Genomic DNA, 25,919 nt, shown 5'->3' with positions numbered 1-25,919 from the left:
GGACAGGAGGAAAGCGATGTATGGTGGTGCAGCGCCATGCAGAGCTTTGTGGGTGAGGTAGAGGAGTTTAAATTTAGTTCTGCAGTGGATGGGCAGCCAATGCAGCGACTGGCATAATGCAGAGGCGTCTGAATAACGACTGGATAGAAAAATGAGTCTAGCTGCTGCATTTAGTATGGATTGGAGTGGAGCGAGTCTAGTGCGGGGGAGGCCAATGAGTAGTGAGTTGCAGTAGTCAAGCCGGGAGTGGATGAGCGCAACCACGAGTGTCTTTAGCGTGTCCGTGGTTAGGAACGGACGTATTTTAGCAATATTTCTGAGGTGCATGTGGCATGTTTGGGCCAGAGATTGGATATGGGAGGTAAAGGAGAGGTCAGAGTCCAGTGTGACCCCAAGGGAGTGGGCATGCCGTCTGGGGGTTATGATGGTGCCAGACACTGGAATGGAGATGTTGAGGGGAGGTCGGTTAGAAGGTGGAAAGACAAGGAGGTCAGTTTTAGAGAGGTTTAGTTTGAGAAAAAGGGAGGACATAGTGTTAGATACAGCGGACAGACAGTCGGTGATATTTTTGAGGAATGGTCCAGAGATCTCACGAGAGGAGGTGTATAGTTGGGTGTCATCAGCATAGAGATGGTATTGGAGGCCGAATTTGTGGATGGTTTGTCCAATTGGGGCAGTATAGATAGAGAAAAGAAGGGGACCAAGGACCGAGCCCTGGGGTACCCCGACAGCGAGAGGAAGTGGAGCAGAGATAGAACCAGCAAAGGAAACGCTGAAAGAGCGGTCAGAGAGGTAGGAAGAGAACCAGGAGGGAGCAGTATCCTTTAGACCATTAGAGCGGAGCATAGTGAGGAGGAGATTATGGTCGACAGTGTCAAATGCAGCAGACAGGTCAAGGAGGATTAGTAGGGAGTAGTCACCTCTCGACTTTGCAGTCATCAGGTCATTTGTTACTTTTGTAAGGGCAGTTTCGGTCGAGTGTAGAGAGCGGAAACCAGACTGGAGGGGGTCGAGGAGCGAGTTGTCAGAGAGAAAACGAGTAAGGCGGGAGTAGACCAGGCGTTCCAGTAATTTGGAGATAAAGGGGAGGTTTGAGACGGGTCGGTAGTTGGCAGCATTAGTCGGGTCCAGGGTTGGTTTTTTAAGCAGAGGGGATATAATGGAGTGTTTGAATGCAGAGGGAAAAGTGCCAGAGGTTAGGGAGAGGTTGCAGATTGTGGTAAGGTGAGTAATGAGAGCTGGGGAAAGGGAGCGGAGGAGGTGAGAGGGGAGAGGGTCGCTAGCGCAGGTGGTGGGGCGGGCAGCGGAAAGGAGCCTGGAGACTTCTTCCTCTGTCGTTGGTTCTAGCGTAGATAGTGAGTAGGTGCTGGGTGCAGTGCTGATGAAGCTGGGATCAGGGCTAACCATGCAGCTTTCAGAGATTTCTTTTCGAATGTGGTTGATTTTTTTTCTTTGAAATAGGCAGCTAGTTCTCCAGCAGTCAGGTCTGTCGCAGGGGCCTATTCCTTGGGGCTGAGGAGGGAGTGAAAAATCTCAGAGTTGTTTGGGGTTGTGGGATAGTGAGGAGACAAGGGAGTTGAAATAAACTTGTTTGGCATGCTGAAGGGCTAGGTTATACGTTTTAAGCATGAATTTGAAGTGGAGGAAGTCTGCCGGCAGCTTTGACTTTCTCCACAGCCGCTCGGTGCACCTAGAGCACCGCCGGATGAAGCGCGTTTGGGACGTGAGCCAGGGTTGTCGTGGTCTGCGTTTGACGGCTCGCGTCACGGGCGGTGCCACTTCATCCAGGGCACGGCTGAGGGTGGAATAAAGTTATCATGGCGTTTTTATATTTCAATATATATGCTGTAAAAACAAGACCACCTTAAAATGTCAGATTTTGGGTTTTTCCTCCATTTCACTACCATTTTAAAGGTTTTTCAGTACATTAAATGGTACCATTGAAAAATTCCGCCCATTTTGCAGAGAACTACTGCTTTGACAGAAAAATAAGAGTTACAATTTGTGACAGTGGGTAAGAGCAACAGAATGCTTACCTAAGGCATAGAACTGTCAGAGGGGAGTCCTGTGCTTGGGACCCATTCATCTCTTTGGGCTAGCATGGAAAGCCATCTGTCGGAGAGTTCCCATCCTGGCAGACTGGAGCTGTCCTTGTATTGCATGGGTGGTCAATCAGCTGATGGTGCTATATCATACATTACCCCTGTCTAGGGTGCTGGCATGCCACGCATTAAAAACTACCTATTTTCAGGTTTCCCAATACTGGATGACTGACATGTAGTTTGAATTGCAAACCAGATCATCGCTACATGTACATATTAGCTATAAAGCCCCTTCCCGATCCAACCTCCTATATTGCAGTATTGTGCACACTATTGTCACATGTAGTGCCACCCATAAATACAGTAGTTTTACATTCATTGCAGTAGCTTGCATGGTCTTTATTTTATTGTTTTATGGTTATATAGAGTTTTTATTTTGTTTATTTTTTCTTTTATTTCTTTAGTCCATTGTAGGTTTAGGAAAGTTGCAGTTTCCGGTTAGCATTTCTTGCTGCTTGTTGTGATTTAACAGCTGGAAGACACAAGTGAATCCTTATGTGTGACCTTTATTGTCACCATTTATAGTAAAGTATGATCTATATTTGATCTTGGGGAAGAGGGGGAAGAATATTCCCAAGTGCTAGCACGGAGAAAAGACTGGAAATGATGTAGTGTAGTAATTAGAGGCCTGGAAATGATCATGGATTGTGTTATCACAAGGGCTGTAGGTGACCTTCCTTAGGTGGAGGGGTGAGGGAGAATGAATTGTCCTTGTTGACAATGGGAATATCAATTTGTAGAGGAGGGTAATGGGACAAGGAAGAAGAGATGCAGAAGTACATTTTAGGTGTTTATAAGTCATAAGGTGTCTTTTTCTTATTTCAGCTACAATTAGGCCGGGGCTTCTCGCCCACCTTTGGTTGAGAGTGAATTGTAGTAATATGTCACTGTGGAGATCAGACCTAAATGCCAGAGAAGCGGTGTTACATCCTTTATATATAAAGCCAAGGTAGTGGTGAGGACTTCTGTATTCTGTATGGAACATGCAAACTTTGATGTGGATCTTGACGCGGATTTCTCGCTTCATTTGAAGAGTTGAAATCTGCGCTAAAAGTCTACAGCACAAGAAAATATGCATTTAACATACGAATTTTGGTGTAGATTTCAACCTCTTGTTAAGGCCTGGCTCACGCGGCTGTAAGCGTAAACGCTGCGTAGGTACTGTTGCAACATGCCGCGCATATACTGGTGAAACTTTACTGCGCATGACAATATCTCTCACGCGCTGTCATGCGCAGTCCACTATTTTTGTTTATATTTCCCATGCTGTTGCTTTGCTATAACTGCATATATACGTGTCAACAGGGAACAATGGGCTGTATAACGCATATATTTGCAGCAAAATAGAACATGCTGCATTCTTTTTTGCGCTCGCCTCTTATGCAATTCTGACATGCTATAATATGAGCGTAGCTGCATAAGGTAATGTCATTGATTGCCGCGAGTTACCGCGTATCACACAAGTGTAGAGGGTACACATAATACGTGGTAATCATGCGCCTGTGTGCGCCCGGCTTAGGGTACATGCACATGGCATGTCCAAATTCCGGTCCTGACCACGGCTGGTGACCCCATGTACCTGTCATTCTCCTGATTCTCTGTACTGCGGATGGTCCGAACGGCTCGCTTTTTTTCTTTTTAAACTCCTGCTTTTTTCCCGCAGAATCTGCGGCCCGTCTGCAATGTCAATGAAAGCCGTCCGTGAGGACGCCGCTGGAAAATAGAGCATCCTGCAACTTTTCCTCCAGAAGCAAAAAAACGCAATTGGTTTCCGCTCGTGTGCATGAAAAATCACTTTTCCATAGCATGCAATGGAGGGTGTTTGCGACGGAACCCAGAGGCGGACGTTCGCCCTGGATTCCTCAGCAAAAATCGGCTTTTGTGCATGAGGCCTAAGGCCTCATGTCCACGGGGAAAATATGATTTAGGATCCGCAGCGGATTACCTGCACGCGGATCCGCACCCCATAGGGATGCATTGACCACCCGCGGGTAGATAAATACCCGCGGATCGTCAATAAAAGGGATTAAAAAAAAAATGGAGCATGAAAAAATCTGGACCATGCTCCATTTTCGTGCGGGTCTCCCGTGGGGACGGCTCCCGCGGGCTTCTATTGAAGCCTATGGAAGCCGTCCGGATCCGCGGGAGACCTAAAATAGGAATTTAAAGAATTTACTCACCCGCAGCGGGCCGGGAAGCTCTTCTTTTCCTCACGGCCGCATCTCCCTTGCTTCGGCTCGGCAGATGTGCCCGGCGCATGCGCGCGGCACGTCGACAACGTGCCGCCGGCGTCAGGAATTCATCCGCCGGCCGAAAAAGAAGATCCGGCCGTGAGGAAGAGCAGAGCTTCGCCGCCCGCTACGGATAGGTAAATTCTTATTTATTCGTATTTTCGGCGCTCATGTCCGCGGGGCAGGAGGGACCCGCTACGGATTCTACATGGAGAATCCGTAGCGGGCCTGATTTTCCCCGTGGACATGAGGCCTTAAGCTGTGAGATCTGCACTGACAGGCTGCAGCATAAATTGAGGTGATGTGGATTTAAAATTCGGCATCACAGGTCAATTTATGTTGCAGGTTCTTTCCATATGAATAGACCTTAAATGAGGAGCTGCAACCAGAGGTGGAACGTGAAGCTCCTGGGCCCCAGTGCAAAACCTGTAATAGGGCCCCCAACTATAATACTTTATTCATAGTACTGGGCTCAATATATGGAGAGGAGAGGCCTTATGGGCCACCTAAGGCTCCTGGGCCCGGGTACAACTGCATCCCCTATGGTTACTCCAGTGGCTGCAACGCAACCCCCGCTCTTGACCCTCAGCATTAGTGCTCTACTCAATACCCTGCTGAAATACAGCAGATTTTCAACATAGATTTAATTCATAGCAATGCAAAAATTAAAATTTGTAGCTATAGCTGCAACTAAATCTGCATGTAATACATACATCTTCCTTTGCGGCTCTTTGGCCTAGATCAACACCCCTGAATTGCCCATATAATCACCCATTTGTATCCGATATGTAGCTTCTGTGACTTTTCTGTAGCTCTAACCCCAGTAAAAAAAAAAAAAGTTCAGCTGAATTTTCCCACTGGTTTTATGTAACATTTTGGTGCCCCGTGGAGCACATTGTTCCCCTGAAATAAGCTGGCACACAACTGTAATAAACAGGAGCAGGAAGACGCCTCCTGCTGCCAGCAGATCCTACGTAACGGTTAATAAATCCCATTGTATGTGTGATGGTTTAACCCCTTCAGCATTCTAAATGTCTATTAGCTGCAAATGTTCCTGCTCTTAGTTCATGATGAAGGTGTATTTGATTTAGGACTTTATCTAAAATTGCATGTTTTTTATTTTTTTTTGTAAATTGGCCTACGGTAATTAAAGTCATAATACATCTGTTTAGTACATGCCTGTGAATATAGCGCCATTGAATTCTACCAGTGACATGTATTGTTGCTCCCAGCATGCTTTGTGAAGGAGAAGAATAGTTTTCACTAAATGAATACACCGTATTCTTTTACTTAGTCTTTATTCATCTTTGTAGTTTCTATGTATCTTTTTACTGCTACTTTTTATGTTTAGTGTAAACAGTGTCTTTGTAGCAGAAAAATGGAATTAAATGTTTCCATTTTTCCCCCCATTGACTTCAATTGGTTTTCAATAAATCGGGATGCTGTCATTTTGCTTCCTCCAGCTGAACCAATAGCGCAGTCTGCAGCACTAGAAGTTGTTAACTGGGAACATAATGGAATGAAAGCTAACTGACAGCATTTTTGTTTTATTTTTGAAAACCCATTGAAATCAATGCAGGAAAAATGAAATGTTTAATTGCTTTTTTGTGCTCCAAAGACAGAACAGAGAGACGGAATTATGACTAAAAGCCCTAACGTCGGTGTGAATGCCCCCTAACATCACCTTTCACAGTCGTCTTCCATCTGCTAACTGGAACGCTGTCAGTCCACTTTAGGAATCCCTTGTGTTCTGTCACGAAGGCTGCTTTCACACAGCCGAGAAAATCTCACAAGATTTGTGTGCTGTAGGAAAAAAATCACAGCGTGTCCAATCTTTAGACGTTTCCTCGGAACTCCTGGCCCATTGTTTTCAATCGGGCAGGCAAAAGCATTGCACAGCGTGCGAGGTGCATGCAAGTATGATGTGAGGTTTCTCAATGAAAACAATGGAAACCGCGCCAGAGGGTCGATACTTCCCGGAAGTGATGTAAGGCCCTCGCATCCGCGGGGAAATCGCGTGTTGGCGTGCGCAATATTGGGCCAAGTGTCACAGCCCGATATTCCACTGGCCCGTGTGAAATTAGCCTAAAAAAGAGCTCAGATTAGAACGGTTGCCTTGCAAAAAGTGATTATGAAATCTTTGAGGAAATACACGTTTTAACAATTCTGAAGCACTATTTCTGCATTGGTGTTCCTCTGTTATTCCTCCTGGAAATATATTGATATCTGACACAGCCCATTGACAAACACTCCGTTATTAATCTATTCCTACATTTTTATCAGGAATGGCTCACAGCAAAGTTCTAACAGAAGATTATCCAACATTATCGTCTTTTAATACATTTACTAAAGAAAAAAAAAGGTCTATTTAAAGTTTTTTCCTAACGAATATTTATAGCGGGGAGCTGGATGGGGTTGTGCAGAGGATGTCCCATCGGTATTGTCACCTGTGGGCCTCGCATTCTAAGACCGCAGTCTCCAGCCAGTTAAAGCCCCTTTTACGCAGCCCGATGATGGGACATGGGTGTTTGTGTGAATACGCCCCCGATCAGCCAACGATTGAGCAAACTCTTTGTGAGCCGATCGAGGTTTGTTTTCCAAGGGCAGCAGTGCTTGCTGGTTGTCAGCGCGCCTCTATGTGTAAGCATGCAGATGTGATGACAGAGGGGGGTAAACGATTGTGGTGATCTTTCATCTCCACATTACAGATCTGCCTGTACAAGCAGCCTGAGCGTGTTTGTATAAATCAGAATTACTGTACATGGCTTTTATCTGTTTGTGGGCAAAGAATAGAACACACAATGCACCTGATAGACCCACTTTAGTCGATGGGATTGCTGAAATAGTTAAATGTTAATGGTAAAGGGCAATAAAGGTTCTTTTGAGTTTAGTTTATCTCTTTACCACATCAGAGTTTCCAACTGTTTGCCTTTGGCAAGCAGTAGGAGTGAATGTGCTTATTTGTGCGTAATCTGAGCCTGCACATATGGGTTAGTGCTAGATCACATCTAATAGCACTATACGTGAGAGAAATGGCATCTGAATTCATCATGGGACGGCCACGATCCATATAGACATCCTACAGGGGTGTCCCTGCATGGCACCCCCAGAGCAGACAGCCATCGTAAAGGGCACCTCTGGGTGACTTGACTTGATCATGTTATACAGCATGATTTACAGGTCAGGGCCACCCAAATATCTTCCGCAAGAGAAGAAATACAAGTAGGAAACTTTGTAAAAAGATTGGGGGAAAGGGGAACTACGGGGGTGCCTGTCAGCCATTTCAACGGAAGGGAGGTCATGTGATACCTGATTTAAGGGTAGAATTTCATCAGGAATTGATAAGTGCAGTCATTTTTTCAATACCTGCAACCTGTTTTGAGTTATGGATGATGTCATGTCGAGTATTAATAAAGTTATGTTGAATTATGTGGTATGGAAAACATACCAAGAACACGCAGGAAGTCTGCCAGTGAATACAGGAACTGAAGGGAAACTGATTGAGGAGTTCAGGGACACTGGTAGTGCCCAGGACCAACTGAGAACTGGTTGTCCAAGCAGAGTATAGGATCCCTAGGTGTAGATGGCTCTCCTTTTATGAAGACTCTTTGCGGGAAATAAAGCTAGCTCAGCTGTTGACACTTGGGGATTGGAAACACTAGTTGGATGACCAGTTCTCAGTTTGTCTTGGACACTGCCAGTTTCCCGGATCTCTGAATCAGTTTCCTGACCGTTCCTGCACTCACTTGCTGTCTTCCTGGGTGTTCTTGATAGAAAGCCTCGGCCAGCCCATGTGAACTTCTGTTACGAATCATTAGGATGATCTAAACTCTTTCCTGAACTTTTAACTGCATCTTCCGGTATCTGAAATGTGATTTAGGCCGAATGCCCACAGACAGATGATCGCTGTGGAATTCGCGGTCAGACACCCGCCACAAATGCTGCAGCAATGTCCGTCAATAGACATGCCATGTTAAACGATTCTCCCTGTCGACGAGCGGAAATCAACTGCAAATTTTTATTTTTTGCTCATGGGGGAGAATCGCGGCATGTGTTCTATACTGTGTGGAAAAGCGCACGGAAGGCTTCCATTGCAGTCAATGGAAGTCTTCCATCCCCCGATGCTTCCGCAGTAAGCACAACGGAAGTACCACTAGAATCCGCGTCACAGCTCAGTGCCGGAGCATCATGTGCTGCACTGCGCATGCTCGCCAATCGAGAAACTCGCGGTGGATCCGGAGAGGTGAATATAGGGGGCGCCAGGTCTGATTCCGCTGCGAGATTGTGCAGTCAGAATCCGACCCAGCCGTGGGCATGAGGCCGTAATGGTTTCCATACCACATAAGTAACAACTTTGTTAATACTCAACATAACATCATCCATAACGCTAAAAAGGTTGCAGGTATTGAAAAATCTACTGTACTTATCAATTTCATATGAAATTCTCCCTTTAAATCCTCTATCACATGACCTTCTTTACATTGAAATTTCTTGGGCTGAATCCAAGATGGTCAACAGACACCACCCTAGTGCCAAAAAGTTTCCCCATCCATCTAAGTGTTTTACAAGGTTTCCTACTTTTCTCTTTTGCTTTAGTAGATATTCCCGCTGGCCCTGACTTAACCCCGAATAACCCTGTAGAAATTGCTTTAAGTTGTTCCTCCAACCGTGCTTACTGCTAAGCCACCATGCTTCACTATGTAATAGTCCATTTTCGTTTGGTTCTTCTGATATCTGATGCTTACAGCTGCAGTCCAACAGGTAAGCAGACTTGTTGGATTTCACGTTCCTATCCAGAGACAAGTGGTGCCTGTTGTATCTGACAGCCACTTCTCCCATTCCATAGAAATAACCACCTGAGCCGGTGACGTTAGCTTCTCAGCGGATGGCAGTAGGGTCATTGTGATAGGGAACCAACGGAGAATGTGAGAAGACACCTAGGTGACCCATAATCTATAATTTATAGTTAATGTGAGACAAGCCGGTCTTGGGTTGTCGGAGATGATCTCAGCAGATTTGTTTTGGCTGCGGTACAGATGACTGCTGTTGAGCTCATCTTTCATGTACAAGTAAGATACACCTTTCTGTGGTTCCTTTCTTCTTTTGTTTGCAGTTCTCCTACTTTGCAAACCATATTTCCTTTATTATCCCCATTAGACTTGGGGCTGGCAGCTCTGCTGCTGATGGTTCCTGTGGAGCTCTGCCATAAGGGCTCTGCTCTCCGTAATTGGACCTGATTATACGGGAGAGTGGCTGTCTTCTCCTCCCTGCCTGCTCCGGCTTTCAGAGCTGTAGAAAGCGCTCGGCTTCATACCGTTCCTTTTATTAATAGGACGCCGTTAGAGATCACATCCTGTGTCTTTGTAGAACACTAGCCGCACAGGTGAATAAAACACGTTGCCCCCTCAGGACGTTGCAAAGGTTGTAATAGCCCACAGGCGGCATTTTCCTAAAACTGGCATCGTCTTTCTTTCTTTTGTCTTCAGGTTTAATTCCCCACATTGTCGGATTCCATGGGCCGACCTCCCAGGGTTGCACGGCGTTTCATTTTTCCTAGCTGTATAGCACTACACTATATATCTGCTGCTCTATTAATAAATGATAAGGACTTTGTGTTCTGCCATGTCCTCCGAGAGAGGGGGATACTAATGTGATCTCTGTTCTGGTGCCTATTTGTAACAAGGCAGAGTCCTCTTACTCTCTATGGGTTTCGGCTCTATTATTGGGGTGTATGCACTATTGTTGGCTCGTAGAATACACACGGCGCTATTCATTTTACCATCAAAGCATCAAAATCTTTTCCTGCGATTGAACCATGTTGGAAGCAAGAGAGTTCCTAAAACTTTGCAATGATCTAGGGCTTGAGAAGGCCTAGCAAATACAATCCTGTATATTGGTGCAGGTATATCCAGCAGAGAGGGAACTCGCAGATTTTCTACGTGTTTTCTGAAGTGCGTGCAACTGGTTTCATTGGAGGACATTTAGAGGTCTGTTCATGCAGTCAGTATTTTATAAGGGTTTTGGCACAAATTCCGTAACCTGGCGCCAGCATATTCTGCAGTGCTGTACAGACTGTAATCACTTACATCAGTTTCTGTACCCATTGGGCTCACAATCTAAATGCCAAATTAATGTATCAGCGTGCTTCTGGTGTGTGGGAGGAAATGTGAGTTCCTGGAGGATATACCCACTGAGAGAACATGGAAACTGCATGCCATGGGTAGATTGGGAACGCAAAGCGGGCCTATATTGTAGCTGGGCCCAGACCAGCAGCAAGTGGGGCGAATACAAGTAGGCAAGGGTCAGTGAACCGCCAGCTGGAGCTGTATTGACTGTTGGAGGAGAGAAGCCCACGCTGCAGGTATAGCTCGCTGCAGCGGATTTTCTAGGAAGCACAGAACATGTTAGAGCTGCAGGTATACATTAAGGTATAAAGCTAAGTCTTGATGACATAAAGGAACATCTTAGGCCTCCTTCCCACGAACGGATTTCCGCCGCGTAATTCGCGGTGAAAATCCGCTGCGTTGCCCGCAGCTATTAGGTTCTATTGAACCTAATAGCTCAGGGCACACAGTGCGGAATTCCACCGCGGAATTCCGCACCGTGAAATCTCCCGTCCTCACCCGAGGCATGCTCTATTTGTCAATGGAAGCCGTCCGCTCACGCTATCTCCCGCTGTAACACAGCGGAAGATAGCGTGAAAAACGCTTTCCCGCCTACCGCCGGCACGTCATATGATGCGGCCGGCGCATCACATGACACGGCCGGCCGCGTCATGTGACGCGGTGGGCGTGTCATGTGACGCGGCGGCGGTGGGCAGGGAAGCATCATGCGGGAGCGAAAACGCCGGATCCGCTGGTAAGTGTGGGGTCTCTGGGGGGCGCCGTGAATATTCTGCGGCGGAGCCCGTCGCGCTCGTGTGTAGCCGGCCTTACACTGACTTGTTTTTAAGCCTCTTGACAGACATTGCATGTGCAACTTGCACCACATGCAAGGATTTTCTGGGGTGGGGGGGGGAGGAGCTTGAAATATAAGGCCTACTCTGAAAATAGGCCCTAGCTGCAGAAAAAAGAAAATAAGTATACATTACCTTAGAAGCGCTGTCCGGGGCTCCGCTGCAGCTTATTCTCGGTCCCCGACACTGGTCTTCCTCTCTTCTAGCTGGGGATTGAAAAATCTCCGCCTCATAGAAGCGCTGGCTGTGATTGGCTGATGCTTAGCCAAACAGAGCCAGCGCTCAATAAATGGCTGTGATTGGTTCATTGAGTGCTGGATAGGATTGGCTAAGCGTTAACCAATTAGAGGCAGCGCTTCCAGGAGTCGAGGATTTTTCAAACCCTGGCCGGAAGAGATGAAATAAAATAGTACTGGGGAGAAGACGCAGCCGGGCTGACAGCGCTTCTAAGGTGATGTATACTTCTTTTTTTTATTATTTTTCCCTGCAGCTAGAGCTTAGCTTAGAGCTTTGACAGTAGGATTAATTACATTGCATCGCACAAAAACTGCGTTTTCCTGCGATGCAACAAGGAGGAAGGCTCCATAGGGAAACATGGGCTACAAAGCCTCACTAGTCGCATGCATATTGTGGGACCTGTAAGGTTTTCGCGTCGGGTTGTTGCATGACACAAAACATCGCATGTGTGAATTAACCTATAGGAAAGCTTGGGCTTTACATGCATGCGATTTGTAGCATTGTCGCAGTGTGACTTTATCGCCCATGTGAATGAGGCCTAGTGGCCAGCATCAGAGAAAATGAAGATACTGGTTATTTAACTCCTTGGATGCCATGGTCCGTAGCGACTACTGATCTAGGGAGTTAGAGGGATGGGGCTTTCTCTGTCCCCATCGGGCCCCTCATAAATGTAATCATGGAATGCCGATGGGTAGCCATGGTATGTCACACGTGTATGTGTTCTAGGCTGAGCCCCCAGTACAGCTTAGAGGATTGCTTTGTATTTGTAGACTCAGAGGGAATAATTATTGGCTATACTGAATATACCAAAGCATTACTAAAGGAATCAAATGATCACAACGTGATTTCCCTTGTCGAACTAAATAATGGAATAAATATTTAATAAAGGTGGACATTTTTTAATGAACTTAAAGTAATCCTTCTTTAGCTTTTTTTGTAAAATCACTGCAATTGTTATACCCCATATAATTACTTCCATTTTTCGTTTTTTTTTTGTTTTTTTTCAAACGAGCAGAAATCGTGATTTCCCCCCCCCCCCCCCCCCCCCCCGCTCACTGAGGAAAAATGCGCAGCACAGATAAAGAAGTAAGAAGACAAGGTCACCAGCCGCTCATCGAGTCCAATTAAGGTGCGGGGTCCTGCATCTGGAATCCGACCCGTTTGTGTGCAGGGGGCCTAAGGGTCAAATAATAGGCTACAGCATGATGACATGTTACCACCACATACTGATGGAGTAATGCCATCATATTGTTATTGAAGAAAGACTTACAAAGATCAGCATTATGAAAAATAACACACAATGAGGATGACCTTATACTGCACACCATGATCACATACTACCACAACATAGCGATGAAATAATGCCACCATACTGTTACTGAATAAACACCACTACAAATAGCAATGTTACCAATAGTAATATATGAGAGCCAAATAATACCTATGAACTGGTAACACATAAGTGTCACTGGAAAAAAGTATTCAAAGGCCAATATTATCCCCATACAGTAAGCATATAGCAGTAGATACTAGTTCACAGCAGCATTACACAGTCCCTCTGCAAACAATATGTGATTTAACATACTGGTGATATACCCTAGGGTTATTCACTTTCCCCTTTCTTCTACATCCGGCCCAGACCACCAACATTACTTTCCAGGTCACAACTTGACACACCTATTTGACTCCTCAAATAGGCACAATAGCCAGTTCTGTTTGTTTTCTACACCTCTTCACAATCTTCTTTTCCATGATGCCCCAGACTGTAATAATGCCATGTACCCCACAAGTAACTAGTAAAGTGTGTGTGTATATAGATAGATAATTACATCTCTTGGATCTTCGTTTTTCTTTCCACACAGAGCATTGTAAGGGTTTAGTGGAAATTTCGAGGTCTGGCTCCGGCAATAATGAACTACTGTCCACCTTTCTGTGTTCACACTCGTCGTTCTCCATACCCAGCGGTTTGCCTTGGCTGGCCTGTTTCGTCTCATGCTTCGCCCCATATACACTGGAGGGTTTGTTTTATTTACAACTTGTTCACACCTCTGCCATTAAGCAGGTTTACACCTTCCATTCAGAAGCCGCATTCCCCTCGTCAGTGGGCGCCAGAGGAGTTAATATGACCGGACCGGGGCGCTTAGTACACCGCACAGCAGTAGGTGTCAGGGAACTGGGGAACCCCACCGTACTGTGACATTTTGCAGGGTATACGTGGCGTACAATGAGGGATCTGTTGTGCCTCTAATTATATCTAGCCCTCCGCTCGCTACTGTTGGCTCCTTCGATTCCATTTTATTCAGACCTTCAGAGCTTTCAGCTCCTTGTGTATAAACATCAAAGATTAATTTGCGGAGGCTAATGAGCCTTTTAAAAAGCTGACTGTAAACAATTTCAGCGAGCGTATTGTGCAGCAACGAGGGGGGGGACACGGCACAAAAGCTGCTATTCACTCTGCAGCAAAGCCACTTTACCCATGTTTGTCAAGTGTTATTGCTTAGAGGCAGGATGGCGTCTTGCTCGCTGGGGGTTAGTTCGGCCTGGCCGGCATGGCAGACGTTGTTGACACGTTCGCTGTTTGCACAAAAGCTTCAGAAGAAGATTCACTGGGCATGAATAGAAACACTCCGGCTCTGGATACAAATGCTCTGACCCCTCCATAATGTCCTGGGGGGCACTTGTAGGATTTGAAATGAATGCTACAGACATTAGCTTGCACAAAGCTTCGTATGTCATTTACATATCCTATGTATATAATGCTTGTGGAGGAACTGCAGATATGTGCAGTGAGGGCTACGCTGGGGATTTTGCTAGGTAGTAAGGTTCCCTTAAGGGTATGTTCACACAGCGGATTCTGCCATGGCCTTTTGTTCGCACAGAATTTGCCTGTAAAACCCATGTCTATTCTGTCTTGGTTTTTGCTGTCAATAGGCATAATCCACATGCAGAATTCTGATGCGTTTCTGCAGGGATCACCATGAAGAAGTGACTTCTATGCAGGCTTTTTTTTTGTTCTGTTTTTTTTCCTTTTTATTTTTATCTCAGTACTTTAAAACAAGTCACAACTTTATTTTTCCGGTGGCCTAGCTACATGAGTGCTTGTTTTGTGTGCAACAAGTATCAGTGCTGCCATTTAAATACATTAAAATAGACTTAAAATTATAATCTTTTTTAAAAAATTTTAAAGTTTTTTCCAAAGTATCATATAATACATTGGAAAACTTAAAAAAATATTTAAGTGGGGCAAAGTGAGGAAAACTCAGCGAAACCAGTGTTTACATTTTTATTTATAGGTTTTTTTAATTTTCGATGCGACACCTGGGTATAAAAGGTTTTTTCTTCTAATCTTATTTTTTAATCAAAAAAAGCTTTACATATATACATTTTTAGTCCCCACTATAATGTAATGCAATAACATTGTATTGCATTATACTGTATTTTTACAGGCTTTGTTTTCAGTTCTATAGGGAATCAGCTATGGTAGTCTTGGGGGACTTCAGGAAGCCCCAGACTGCCATGACACCTGGTTGGCACACTGAGGCTGGATTCTCACACGGTGGAATCCTGCCGGAAATCTCGTGGTTTGGCTAAAGCGAAAAACCGCAAGATTTCCGGCGGGAAAGCGCTGCTTCAAAACCCACGGCACTTTGCTGCGGGTTTTGGAGTGGCTTGGCCGCATGCTTTTCTGTTGCGGTCCGCTACTCCCATAGAGAGCAGCGCGGCCACGACGGAAAGAAAAAGAAATAGACCTGCTGCGGCCGTCTCGTGTGGACGAGATTTTTAACAAATATTGTCCACATGGCTGGCTAATTCCGGGATTACGGGCTGCAGACGGATTTGCCGCAGTGAAATTCCGGACTGAATTTCCGCAGCAAGTCCACCCCTGTGTGAACCCAGCTTGAGGTTGTTTTGGGGCATCAGAATGCCACTGTCACAATTGACAGCAACATTGTAAGGGGTTAGCAGTTGCTACCAGAAGTATCTGGGTTCTGTTTGAATGCCATTTTTGGTTATTCAAAGGGAACACAGTACTGAAAGGCTCAGAGTAAAAAATGCTATATGAACCCAGCGGACCGTGCAAGGGTAAAAAATAAATCCGTTTTGACCCCACGTCCTCGCATCAGACGTATTCATTTGTGTACTTCTCTCACTGTGGTTAAGTGCACTGTGTTTCCTCCATACTAGACAGCACAGTGCAGCTAAAGCAGCTCTACATCCCGGAGCCCTACGATTGGCATATTCAGGGGTGATTATACTCCTTTTCAGATTTTTAGCAAAAAAGATTTGAAAAGAAGAATTTTTGTTTTTTAAATCTTCGTAAACGGCGCCACTCCTGTCCACGGTTGTGTGTGGTACTGCAACTAAGCCACATACTATATGCAAGTGAATTGGGTTGAGTTGCCATGTACTAAGCAGGACACTGGTTTAGAAATAGTTCTGGTTAACCCCTATAAGACTTTTTGGGTAGAATGAGATTGTATGAATCTGATAACCCTCATGTAGATGTTCCTTTCCCAGCGTTCAGAGTTCTGATACAGTTTGCCCTGTTGAGTTGCGTGGGATCTTGGTCTAGGACTGCTTTGCCACATAAATCGTTGGTCAGCTGCATGAATAATAGCCGAGGAAGCGTAGTTTTTCTGGCATATCTGCTCCTGAGCAGTTAATGATTCAGACTCCAGTAGAATGGCAGGCATGTTTAGCAGCAGCGAGGGTCCGCATTACCTGCTGGGAGGGCAGCGCTGATTAATGATTCCTCCCCATACACTGCAGCCTGGGAGAGTTTCATTTGCCGGGGCCTGTGATTTATGACACCTGTTTGCAATCTCCCTGGGTTTGGAGGAGGACACCGTCTGGTCCGCTGTCTCTCTCCACTCAGCTCTGTGTAATATGTCTGAAGGGAGTAAAGCATGATTCACATCCTTAAATTGCTCCAGCGGCTTTGAGTCAGCCTTCCCCTCCAGTGGCTCCTGCACTCTTCTGTATTGATCCTCCTCCCTGTGTTCTTCATGAAACCTTCACTGTGCGAGTGTTACTTCTAGGAGAAAAGACATACATCTCAAGGCAGATCTCTGCCATTCCCAGGCGTATTTATATAGGCCACCTCGTACACCTTCTTTCCTGATGGGTTCATTGCTTCCGGCAGATAATGATTGTATCATCGTTGTAATAGAAATAAGGCTCGTTTAGGCGGAACGATTAGTGTTCAGATAATCAGTCAAAGCGCCGGCGAACGACCGAACAACCAGCAGGAATCGTGAGGTCACCTCTCGTCGTCTAGTTTCAGCCGGCATATAAAACAGCACCGGCTCAGGCAATTATCGTGCCGTTTAAACACTGATCATTCAGTATATCACATAGAAGCATTGAATGATTAGTTCTCCGAGGACTGCATGATTCTCAGAAAGAGCTGAGCAGTCTAAATCAGCTGCCCGAGTATGAAGGAGCTGGGGATGACGACAGCAGCTTGTGCCGTCTAGCAAACGAGAATCGTATAAAAGGGCCATTATGGGTGGGTGTCGAAGGCAGTACACGTAATGGGCACCATCAGACCAAATGTCCTTCAGCAAGCACCTGGAGATGGTTTTGACAGACTCAGGGGCCTGTAATGATGGTGTCACCTGTCTCTGGATGGCGGATAACAAAATGGTTGGAGCTGCTGATGCTTGTCTTTACTGGTGGTCTGTCGTGAGCGTCCTGAAGCTGGTCTCCTTGTGGGACCTTACACATCCACTGGTCCCAGCACCTCCTAACAGTCTGGTCACAACGGCCCGGGTGGTGGCAATTTGTTGATAGCACCATCCAGCTTCTTGCATTATAGGAACGTTCCCATTTCTTGGATTGCGTCAGAGGCATCCAAAGGCATTTACACCACAAAGATGATCGCTCAAAAGATGGCTTTTAAGTGATCATTTTGCATAAACTACTACTTGGTTCTAATGCCTATTAGTACCAATTAGTAGCGTGTGAGCTGCCCTGAGCTGTATTCAGGGGACAGACCACCCCGCTGTTCCCTGATTACATTCCCTGTGATTATGCTGGCGGGGCTGACAGCTGAGACAATGCAATCATCTGTTATCGGCGCTCCCTGGGCAGAGCACAGCGTGTGGTCCTGCTTATCCGCTGTTCTGCGGAACGATGGTTTTCAGGCAGAAGTGAAAGATGGGCACATTTACACTATTATCGCTCAGATTTTTTTCTTTTTAACAACAGATAGTGTATATACTATGCAGGTTGTCCTAGTTAATATTGACCAGGCAAATAGTGAGTTAAGCTTCACCACATTGCTGATGTCATCGAACTGTCAGATTCAAGGAGTTTAAAGTACTATTTTGTCTTCTGGATGATGGGCTTATTTCCTGCTCTGCCTGGAATCCAGTCAAGTTCCTTTGCCGCCTATTTATTTCAGCATCTCTCCAGGAAAGGTGGTGTTGTAGTCTTAGGACATGCCTGATTTTTACTTCTAGTTTGGGCTTTTTATTGTCCTCTGTTGTATACTGGCTTATTTGTTCCTCTAGCCCCAGTCTTGAGTCAGCAACTACTCCATTGATGGGATCGCTCTTTTCGGGGTGGGTGCTCTACTGTCTGCTGGAGTGGTTGGTGCCATGATGAGCAGTAAACAATGCTTTACATGAATGCATAGCTACAGTATGTCATCTAATTTGAGGAATGTGGACAAAATGCCAGAAGAGCACAATAATTTGGAGAAAAGTACTGGAATCATCCAAGAATATTATGGATGTTTAGCAGCCAACTTATCTGAAGAATCAACCTGATAGGACAATTATTGTACTGTGCCAGAAACCTTCCAAGATGGCTATAATAATGATGCGGCTATGCAGTTGCAGAGGAAGCCATTTTGACTTTTTTGGAGCAAAATCCCACATCCAGGCAGCAGCAAGACATAGTGGTTTTCCAAAAGGTAGTTTTTTTAAGAGAAATAATCTTTACCTGTATCCTAAAACCTAAACTTCTTCCTGGAAGTGCGGATTGTTGCACTATTTACTGTGAGTAGTGGCTATGGAAGGTCCCGTGTTTTACAACCTTTATCATATGAACCGATGAGTCCTAAGCCAACTGAGATGGTGGTATACGAGTATTCGACAAGCATAATCAACATATATAGGCAGGACAGAACTCATGGACCGTTGGGGCTTGTTAGAACCAGTGACACTTAAGCATTAATGTCTAGCTAGGTATGTTTGGCCAACAGCTGATCAGTCCGGTCCTTAATGTGGAAAACCTGAATGGAGAGCGATATATGCAGCTCCTTCAGCAACATGTCGATGCCTTTATTGAAGAACTACCCCTCCCACAGTTTTGTAGGACATGCTTTCAGCATGACTGCGCCCAGAGCATCAGCCGCATCCCATCCGAAACTGGTTAAATGACACTTTTATGGGCACCTTGAATGAACTCCTCACCCTGCATGAAAGAATAATGGACAGTTTCTCAGCATTAGGGCTCCATCACACTGGCGATCACGATATCACCGGGGGAAATCACGGCAAAATTGTGGCCCTTCTCCCTGCAATTTTTGAGTGTCAGCGCTGCTTTTTCTTACAAAAACATCGCTGTCACGAGATTTTGCCACGAAGTTTTGGAGCGAAAACGCATCGCAGGAAAATCGCAGTTTGTGCTTTGTGATGCGTTACAAAGCAGGCTCCATAGAGAAACATTGGAGATAAAAAAAAAAGCAAAACGCAAAAAGATAGGGCATGCCACTTTTTTCCTTTCGCAACATCAAGTGGGTGAAAACATCGCAAACGTTAAGTAAGCCATTAAAAGTCATAATTCAGAATTTTCAGTCACTCCCGCATCACTCAAAAAACGTGTGATTTTTCTCGCAAGTGCGAAGGCCCCCTTACACATCAGCAATGTGGTGAAGCCTACCTTAAAAAATTGGTGTTCTTGAACTTGTACTGATCCACAGATTAAAAGTAGCATGTTATTTATGCCGCATGTTAAGCATTGAAAAATTGAAAAAGTTAAATAACCAGGACTTCTCAACCAGGACTTCTTCTCAAAGTGATTTAAGTTTTATGGTATATACCCAAAAAATGGCGACCTAGAAAGTTATACATTTTCGTGCAGAAAACAAACCCTCCTGCAGAGGTCAACAGAAAAATGAAAAGTTATGACTTTTGGAAGGTGGCCATGAAAAGTAGGCAAACAAACTACCGCATCCTTAAGGGTCTGAAGAGCTGTGACTTTACGGGGTTAACATAGGTAACAAAATATGCCTGAAAGCAAAACTAGCTCTTTGGCTCCTACTTCAAGTGCTTGATAGAAACTTGGATCAATAAAAAAATTGATGTGGGACGCAGAAAATCAGAAGCTAATCCACAGTGAAAAATCTGCACAAACTGGTGCAGATCCCCCCCCCCCCTCCCCCCCCAACTGGAAGAAGTTGGATTCGCACAGAAAACACGCAGCATAAATTGACCTGCTGCGGATGTAAAATGTGCACCGCCTATCCGTTCTGCTGCGGAGTTTGTACCAAATTTTTTTTCACTGTGGAGATTTTTTTTCAAATGGCTAGTACTAGAAATGTTGCAAAACTTCCGCACGGAAAATCTGCAATGTTTCCGCCGTATGTGAACTTATTCTGCATGCTTCTAATAGTAGATGTTGCCTTCTTAGGCCTGCTGCCCACGAGTGATTTCTAGTAGTCTAGTATAGACTACTATGGAAAGCGCAGCCCCCTGTCCACGAGTGGAGGATCATAGTGATTCTCCGCTTGCGGGATTTAAAGCGCAGTATGCTGCGATTAGCCGCGGTGAGCCTATCTGTCAGGCTCAGCGCAGAGAGCCATCAGCTCTCCCCTGCTCCCCGGCAGCAGCTCCCGTGGCGGAGATCTGCCGCGGGTATTGCTATGCCCGTGTACAGGAGACCTTAAAGTGCTTTTAGACGGAGCGATGATGGTTCTCAGTAAGAGAAACACAGTAATCTTGTAGATTTTTACAATCACATATTGTAAAAAAAAACAAAAAAAAAACGTTCAAATGAGCGAAAGTGAGCAATAATCTTTCAGTCAAAACGCGAGCCCACGACTAACAAGAATTCTTCACTTTTCGCTCATCAGTCAATCTATGCAGGCATAAAAACCATCGTTGGCTCGTTCACTTATCGTTTGGTTTAACCACCGCTGGTTCAGTCACTTGTACAGCGAATGCGAAACACTGACCAATGCTTGTTTGACGGAGCCAACCATGTATTTGCCTTATAAGCGGGCCGCCCCAGCGCGAAGGAACTAGCGATGACGTCACTCGTCCAAGCGATCGGCTCGTCATCCCTTGGGCATTCGCTCGGTCGCCTGTAGCTCCAGCATCTTGTGTATGTTTGCTCATCACAGGTATCTGATATTATTTAGATAAACCGTTCCTTCGTCTAATATGTAATTACGTTCACAGTGAAGCGCTGCACAGAACCGCGTTACCGATTAGAATGTTATTTGCCGCTTGTGCATGATGTTTGTCTGGAAGATACTGAGCTAAATCCTATTAAGTGGCCAACCGCTGGCAGGCTTTATATCCCAGGTTAACGCAACACTGGTGGAGACGGTGTACATCCTATTAGCAGGCGCTTCCTATGGCGCGGTTTGGGATGAGCTCATTATTGCTATGAGTCATCCTCTCTTTAGGCTCATGAGGGATGGGAATGATTTTTGTTTAATTGTCTGAATGGGTTAGATTGTATCCCCAGCCTTAATTTGGTCCATACGATTAATTGCAGGGGACACATCTGCAGCAGCGTCTGGTTCCATCTCATCTTCGTTTTGCTGTTTCCCTGCCCCACCTCAGGCCATGTATGTGTCTTTTTTTCTTTTTTTTTAATTTAAGGGGCGCTGATTGCGCTACCTCGGAGCCTGCAATATTAAATGAGTGGTTTTAATTAAAGATCTGCTTGTTTGAGAGCCAATTTATTAAGGTTCTCTGACCTCTCTGCTTGCTGCAGACTTTCATGTTTGTGCAGCTCTTTCCTTTGAAATGTTTCACCCACACAGTGACGAGCGAGATGTTGCCAAACTCTTCAATGACTCAAAAGTTTCCCCCTCGAAGGGAAAGGTCTGTATGTATCATCCCTGGCTCTCGCTGTTTCCCAGTACATTTGACCATGCATGTGTCTCAAAGGAAAAGCAGGATGTTATTTTAGATAAGATAAAGGCATGCCACAACTGGAGAAATAAATGGTAATCAGCGGGGAGTCATTGAAACGGTCTCTTCTGTTAGACCAATTGTACACAGCGGTAAAGTAGCCACAAGACCCGGATCTCTTGGGACTCTACTAAATCCAACCTACAGCATTGGACGGTCTACGTCTTCCAGCAGTAATAGAGATGTTAAAGGTTTTCCACAACTTAAAGGGTTATGAGTTAAAGGGGTTGTCCCGCGCCGAAACGGGTTTTTTTTTTCCAATAGCCCCCCCGTTCGGCGTGAGACAAACCCGATGCAGGGATAAAAAAAAAACAAACGGGTAGTACTTACCCGAATCCCCGCGCTCCGGTGACTTCTTACTTACCTTGTGAAGATGGCCGCCGGGATCTTCACCCTCGGTGGACCGCAGGTCTTCTGTGCGGTCCATTGCCGATTCCAGCCTCCTGATTGGCTGGAATCGGCATACGTGATGGGGCGGAGCTACGAGGAGCCGCTCTCTGGCACGAGCGGCCCCATTCAGAAGGGAGAAGACCGGACTGCGCAAGCACGTCTAATCGGGCGATTAGACGCTGAAGATTAGACGGCACCATGGAGACGAGGACGCCAGCAACGGAACAGGTAAGTGAATAACTTCTGTATGGCTCATAATTAATGCACAATGTACATTACAAAGTGCATTAATATGGCCATACAGAAGTGTATAACCCCACTTTGTTTCGCGGGACAACCCCTTTAAAGGGGTTTTCCAGGTGAAGCCGTCTGTCGGTGCCGGACTACACCGGGGTTGAATTGGAAGCTGCTGCGCCGAACCCTGTGCAGAGGCCAGCCTTCATAGTTGCAGGCGCAGCTCTCTCCTATCAATAGCAACTGCGCCTGCAATGAAGGCGGGTAAAGGACTACTGATCTTGTTGATCGGCTTTTGTTACCTTGCCCTTCATGGCTGTTCCTATATGACTATTTTTTGTGGTTTTTGTTGCAGTGTTACGCTATGATTTTCGTATTCACACCGAACCCACAAATTCTTGTGCAAACCATCAATTTTGAAATTGGTCTTGACAAAAAAAAACCAAAAACCACAAAATAGCAGGAGTATTTTGTATACTTTTGAGCCTATTTACAATATGGTTGGCTTTTCTAGCACAGGAATTACCTGTCATTTCACTGCAGTGACTCATTCTTGCTGTTACTGCCTTTTCAGAAATTACCTTCCAAAAATAAAAATACATTACGCCCCATGAGGTAAAATCACTGTACGCTTTCCTGAAGAATAAAGCTTAGGCCGTAGCGGAGCAAGTCTCAGATTCTCTACACATTGTTTGTGCCAGAGAGCCACGGGGACTGCACACTGAATGAAAACCATGGCATTTTCCCGGGCCTAAAGTAGGCAAATTCTGTTTTTAATATGTGAATTTTAACGCTTGCCTGTGTTGTAAAGTAAATGAAATACCAATACGCACAGAGGGAAGACAATTGGCAGGCAGCGCGCCCATTTCTGGATCATTATTTAGTGGAGAACGCAGAACAGCAATTCATCACATCTACTGACGAGGGGATCACTGTAGAACGCCAAGATGGAGATCTTAACCCCTTCAAGTGTTTTTTTTTTTTAGTTTGTACAGTCGGCTTGTTAATCGGGAATCGCACGTTTAGTCGTCTTGGTCGTGGCAGCAGATAACAAGTAGAGTGTGTGGGAACACCATGATTTTGGAAAAGAAGAGTCTACAGAAACCAGCAAGAACCGCTGGTGCTGATCGGAAAATACTCTCATTTGGATTCACACATTTTCAATAAGTTTTCTCAATATGGTGTGAATGACATTTTATGAACTGTATGACAGCTGTTTTTTTTTTTTTTTTTGCATCATGTAGATAAAAAAATTCCGAAATCTCATCCACTTTGCTGCTGCTGTTAATGCCATGTATTTTCTGTGTGCGGCAAATGCGGATATACCCTAAGGAGTTCAGTCATCACCACACAGGATTACTACTTACCACCCCTACTGCTTGAACATGTATACATGGAGTTAGGATATGGACAGGCCATAGATGAGATGACTTGGTGATCCTGCACTGAGCTGGGTCTTGGACATGATGACCCTGGAGGTCCCTTCCAACTCAACCATTCTTTGATCTTTTTTGTGATATTTTCTTTCCCCCCCAAGTTTTAATAGACTTTAGATTTAAGCATGCAGATATCCAGCCTATTTCCTTATATTGTTATTTATTTGCGTTAGCACCGGTTCTTCCTCTTAAATCTGTTTTATTAGAAACCGTATCTCGGACAGATGGAAAAAGGGTTGCGAAGCTGCACTGAGCGGTAACACGTGTAGAGCGGCTGATGTTGAAAGAAGGGGCCAAGTCTCTGATTCCGACAAAACTATTCTCTTTTCCTTATAAAGACCATCAATCTTCAAGAGTTCGGGTTTTCTGTTTGTTTTTACTGTCTTTTGGGAAATTTGTAGTGGAAAATAATAAAAATTGGTTCACCATTCTCCCCCTCTTTCCCCTTTAGTTCAGCAGACTACAAGAACCCTTTGTGTCTACAATGTATTTCCTTGACTTTCCTCCCAGATATGTTACTTGATCTCAGCGACCTTCTTCAGGTATGGTATAATCTTCCCGCAGTCTGCTTTGTGTTAACTAGCTTTATCACTGCCAGCTGGGTGTTGTGGTGAATAATGCCTTTTATTGTGTGCACGCTTGGTGATATCAAGGACGCCGCACCTGCACGGCTCTGACTCCCTCTACTTGCGTGCACTCCGATGAACACCTTGCAGATGCCAAGGCCTGTGGCAAGAGCTCTTTGGGATGGCAGCCAGCTCAAGTTGATGATGTGAGAGATCCAGCTGCACTGACTTGTGCTAGGTTTCTTGCTTTTCCTTCTTTGAAGTTTTTAACACTTTAAAGATGTTTAAGCAATTATTAGGCCGGTACATAGAGCATATGCTCACTTTTAAACATCTTCATCGAGACATGACACATGATGCTTATGGAGGGGGAGGGGTCTGTGCTATACTCCTTAGCCCCTCCAAGGGGTTGTGGCAATCCGGTGGGCACTACTACGCTGCTTTGGAAATTGACATTTCTACAAGGGAAGCTGCTAGCAGTTGAATTACAATCAGCTGGGTTACTTGCCTTTTGGAATCGGTAGTTGTCAGGTGAAAAACACAAGTCATTTGTGCCATATGAAAAGTGCACCCCATGGGTAGGCGGGTGGATCGAAGCAGAGATGAACTTTGGGTCTTGTCATATTATACATGTTTATACTGTGTCGCAGACAGAGTATGAACAGATTATTCAGGAAATGACTATTGGAATCTCTAGTGTATGGCCAACTCAAAAAGGGTTGTACCAGAATTAAGTTATCCCCTATTCTTTGGATAAGGGCTAACTGGCTGTTTGGTGGGGTCTCGTCACTGCTATGAACGGGAGTCCTGTATCCTTCTCTACTTGTGACTACAGAGATACGTCTACAGTGGTGATGGAGTGAATGGAGTGTTTAAGCCCACTACCACTCCATTCATTTTCAGTGGGACTAGCCGATGGGCAAGTGCTCAGATATTTCCATCAGCGCCATTGAAATGAGTGGATGCAGCTCTCCATTCACTGTGACATTACTGTTGGGGGAGAAGCATCCCCGCAGTAATAAGATGTGGATATGGGACTCCTGTTCTTATTACCAGTGGGGGGTCTCAGTGGTGAGACCCCTACCAATCAACGTTATCCCCTATCCAAAGTAATTCTGGCACAACCCCTTTAAGTGGATTCAACAATAGCTGAAGGGGAATGAGTGCTCCATACCCTTAGCTCTACTATCGGGGAGGTCTCTGCTTATGAGAGTCTTCTGATGATGAGATGCATGTGCCCATTAAATCACAGCACTAGTCATTTTGGTATAGATGAGCAACATTGCTTCCTTGCAGCTTCTTAGCTTGACATGGGTGTGTATAAGATTTTTGGAGTATTCCCAATACTTCACAAGAGTGCTAAAGTGCTTGCTGGAGGAGCTGATCTTGGTAAGAAGAGTCTCTGTAGAGCATTGTGAAATATGTTCGTTATGTAAGGAGAAATGTCTTAAATCAAAAACAATTACTGTGTTTAAAATAAAATATAATTATTCATAGTTAATCCAATGCCAATGAAAGGGCTTTCAGAGTTATTTATTATATATAGTTATAGGACCCCTGTGCCCAAAACTATATAAAAGTAATATACTCACCGTGGCGCCAGGCTGGCATGCG

At 45.1% G+C, this 25,919-nt stretch overlaps 1 protein-coding gene across 2 annotated transcripts in view; it reads left to right on the top strand.

The window, feature by feature from the left end:
* The window catches only part of BRF1 (BRF1 RNA polymerase III transcription initiation factor subunit), a 286,967-nt gene that overhangs the window by 54,774 nt on the left and 206,274 nt on the right, over positions 1–25,919 (top strand). For both annotated transcript variants that reach the window (XM_066608177.1, XM_066608176.1), the window contains exon 4: positions 24,250–24,281. In XM_066608177.1, coding sequence (XP_066464274.1) covers positions 24,250–24,281 — 32 coding nt within the window. The remainder of the gene's footprint in view (positions 1–24,249; positions 24,282–25,919) is intronic.

Source organism: Eleutherodactylus coqui, chromosome 6 (genome assembly GCF_035609145.1).
Source record: "Eleutherodactylus coqui strain aEleCoq1 chromosome 6, aEleCoq1.hap1, whole genome shotgun sequence".
Classification (NCBI taxonomy): Eukaryota; Metazoa; Chordata; class Amphibia; order Anura; family Eleutherodactylidae; genus Eleutherodactylus; species Eleutherodactylus coqui.
This window is presented reverse-complemented; position numbering and strand designations above follow the sequence as displayed.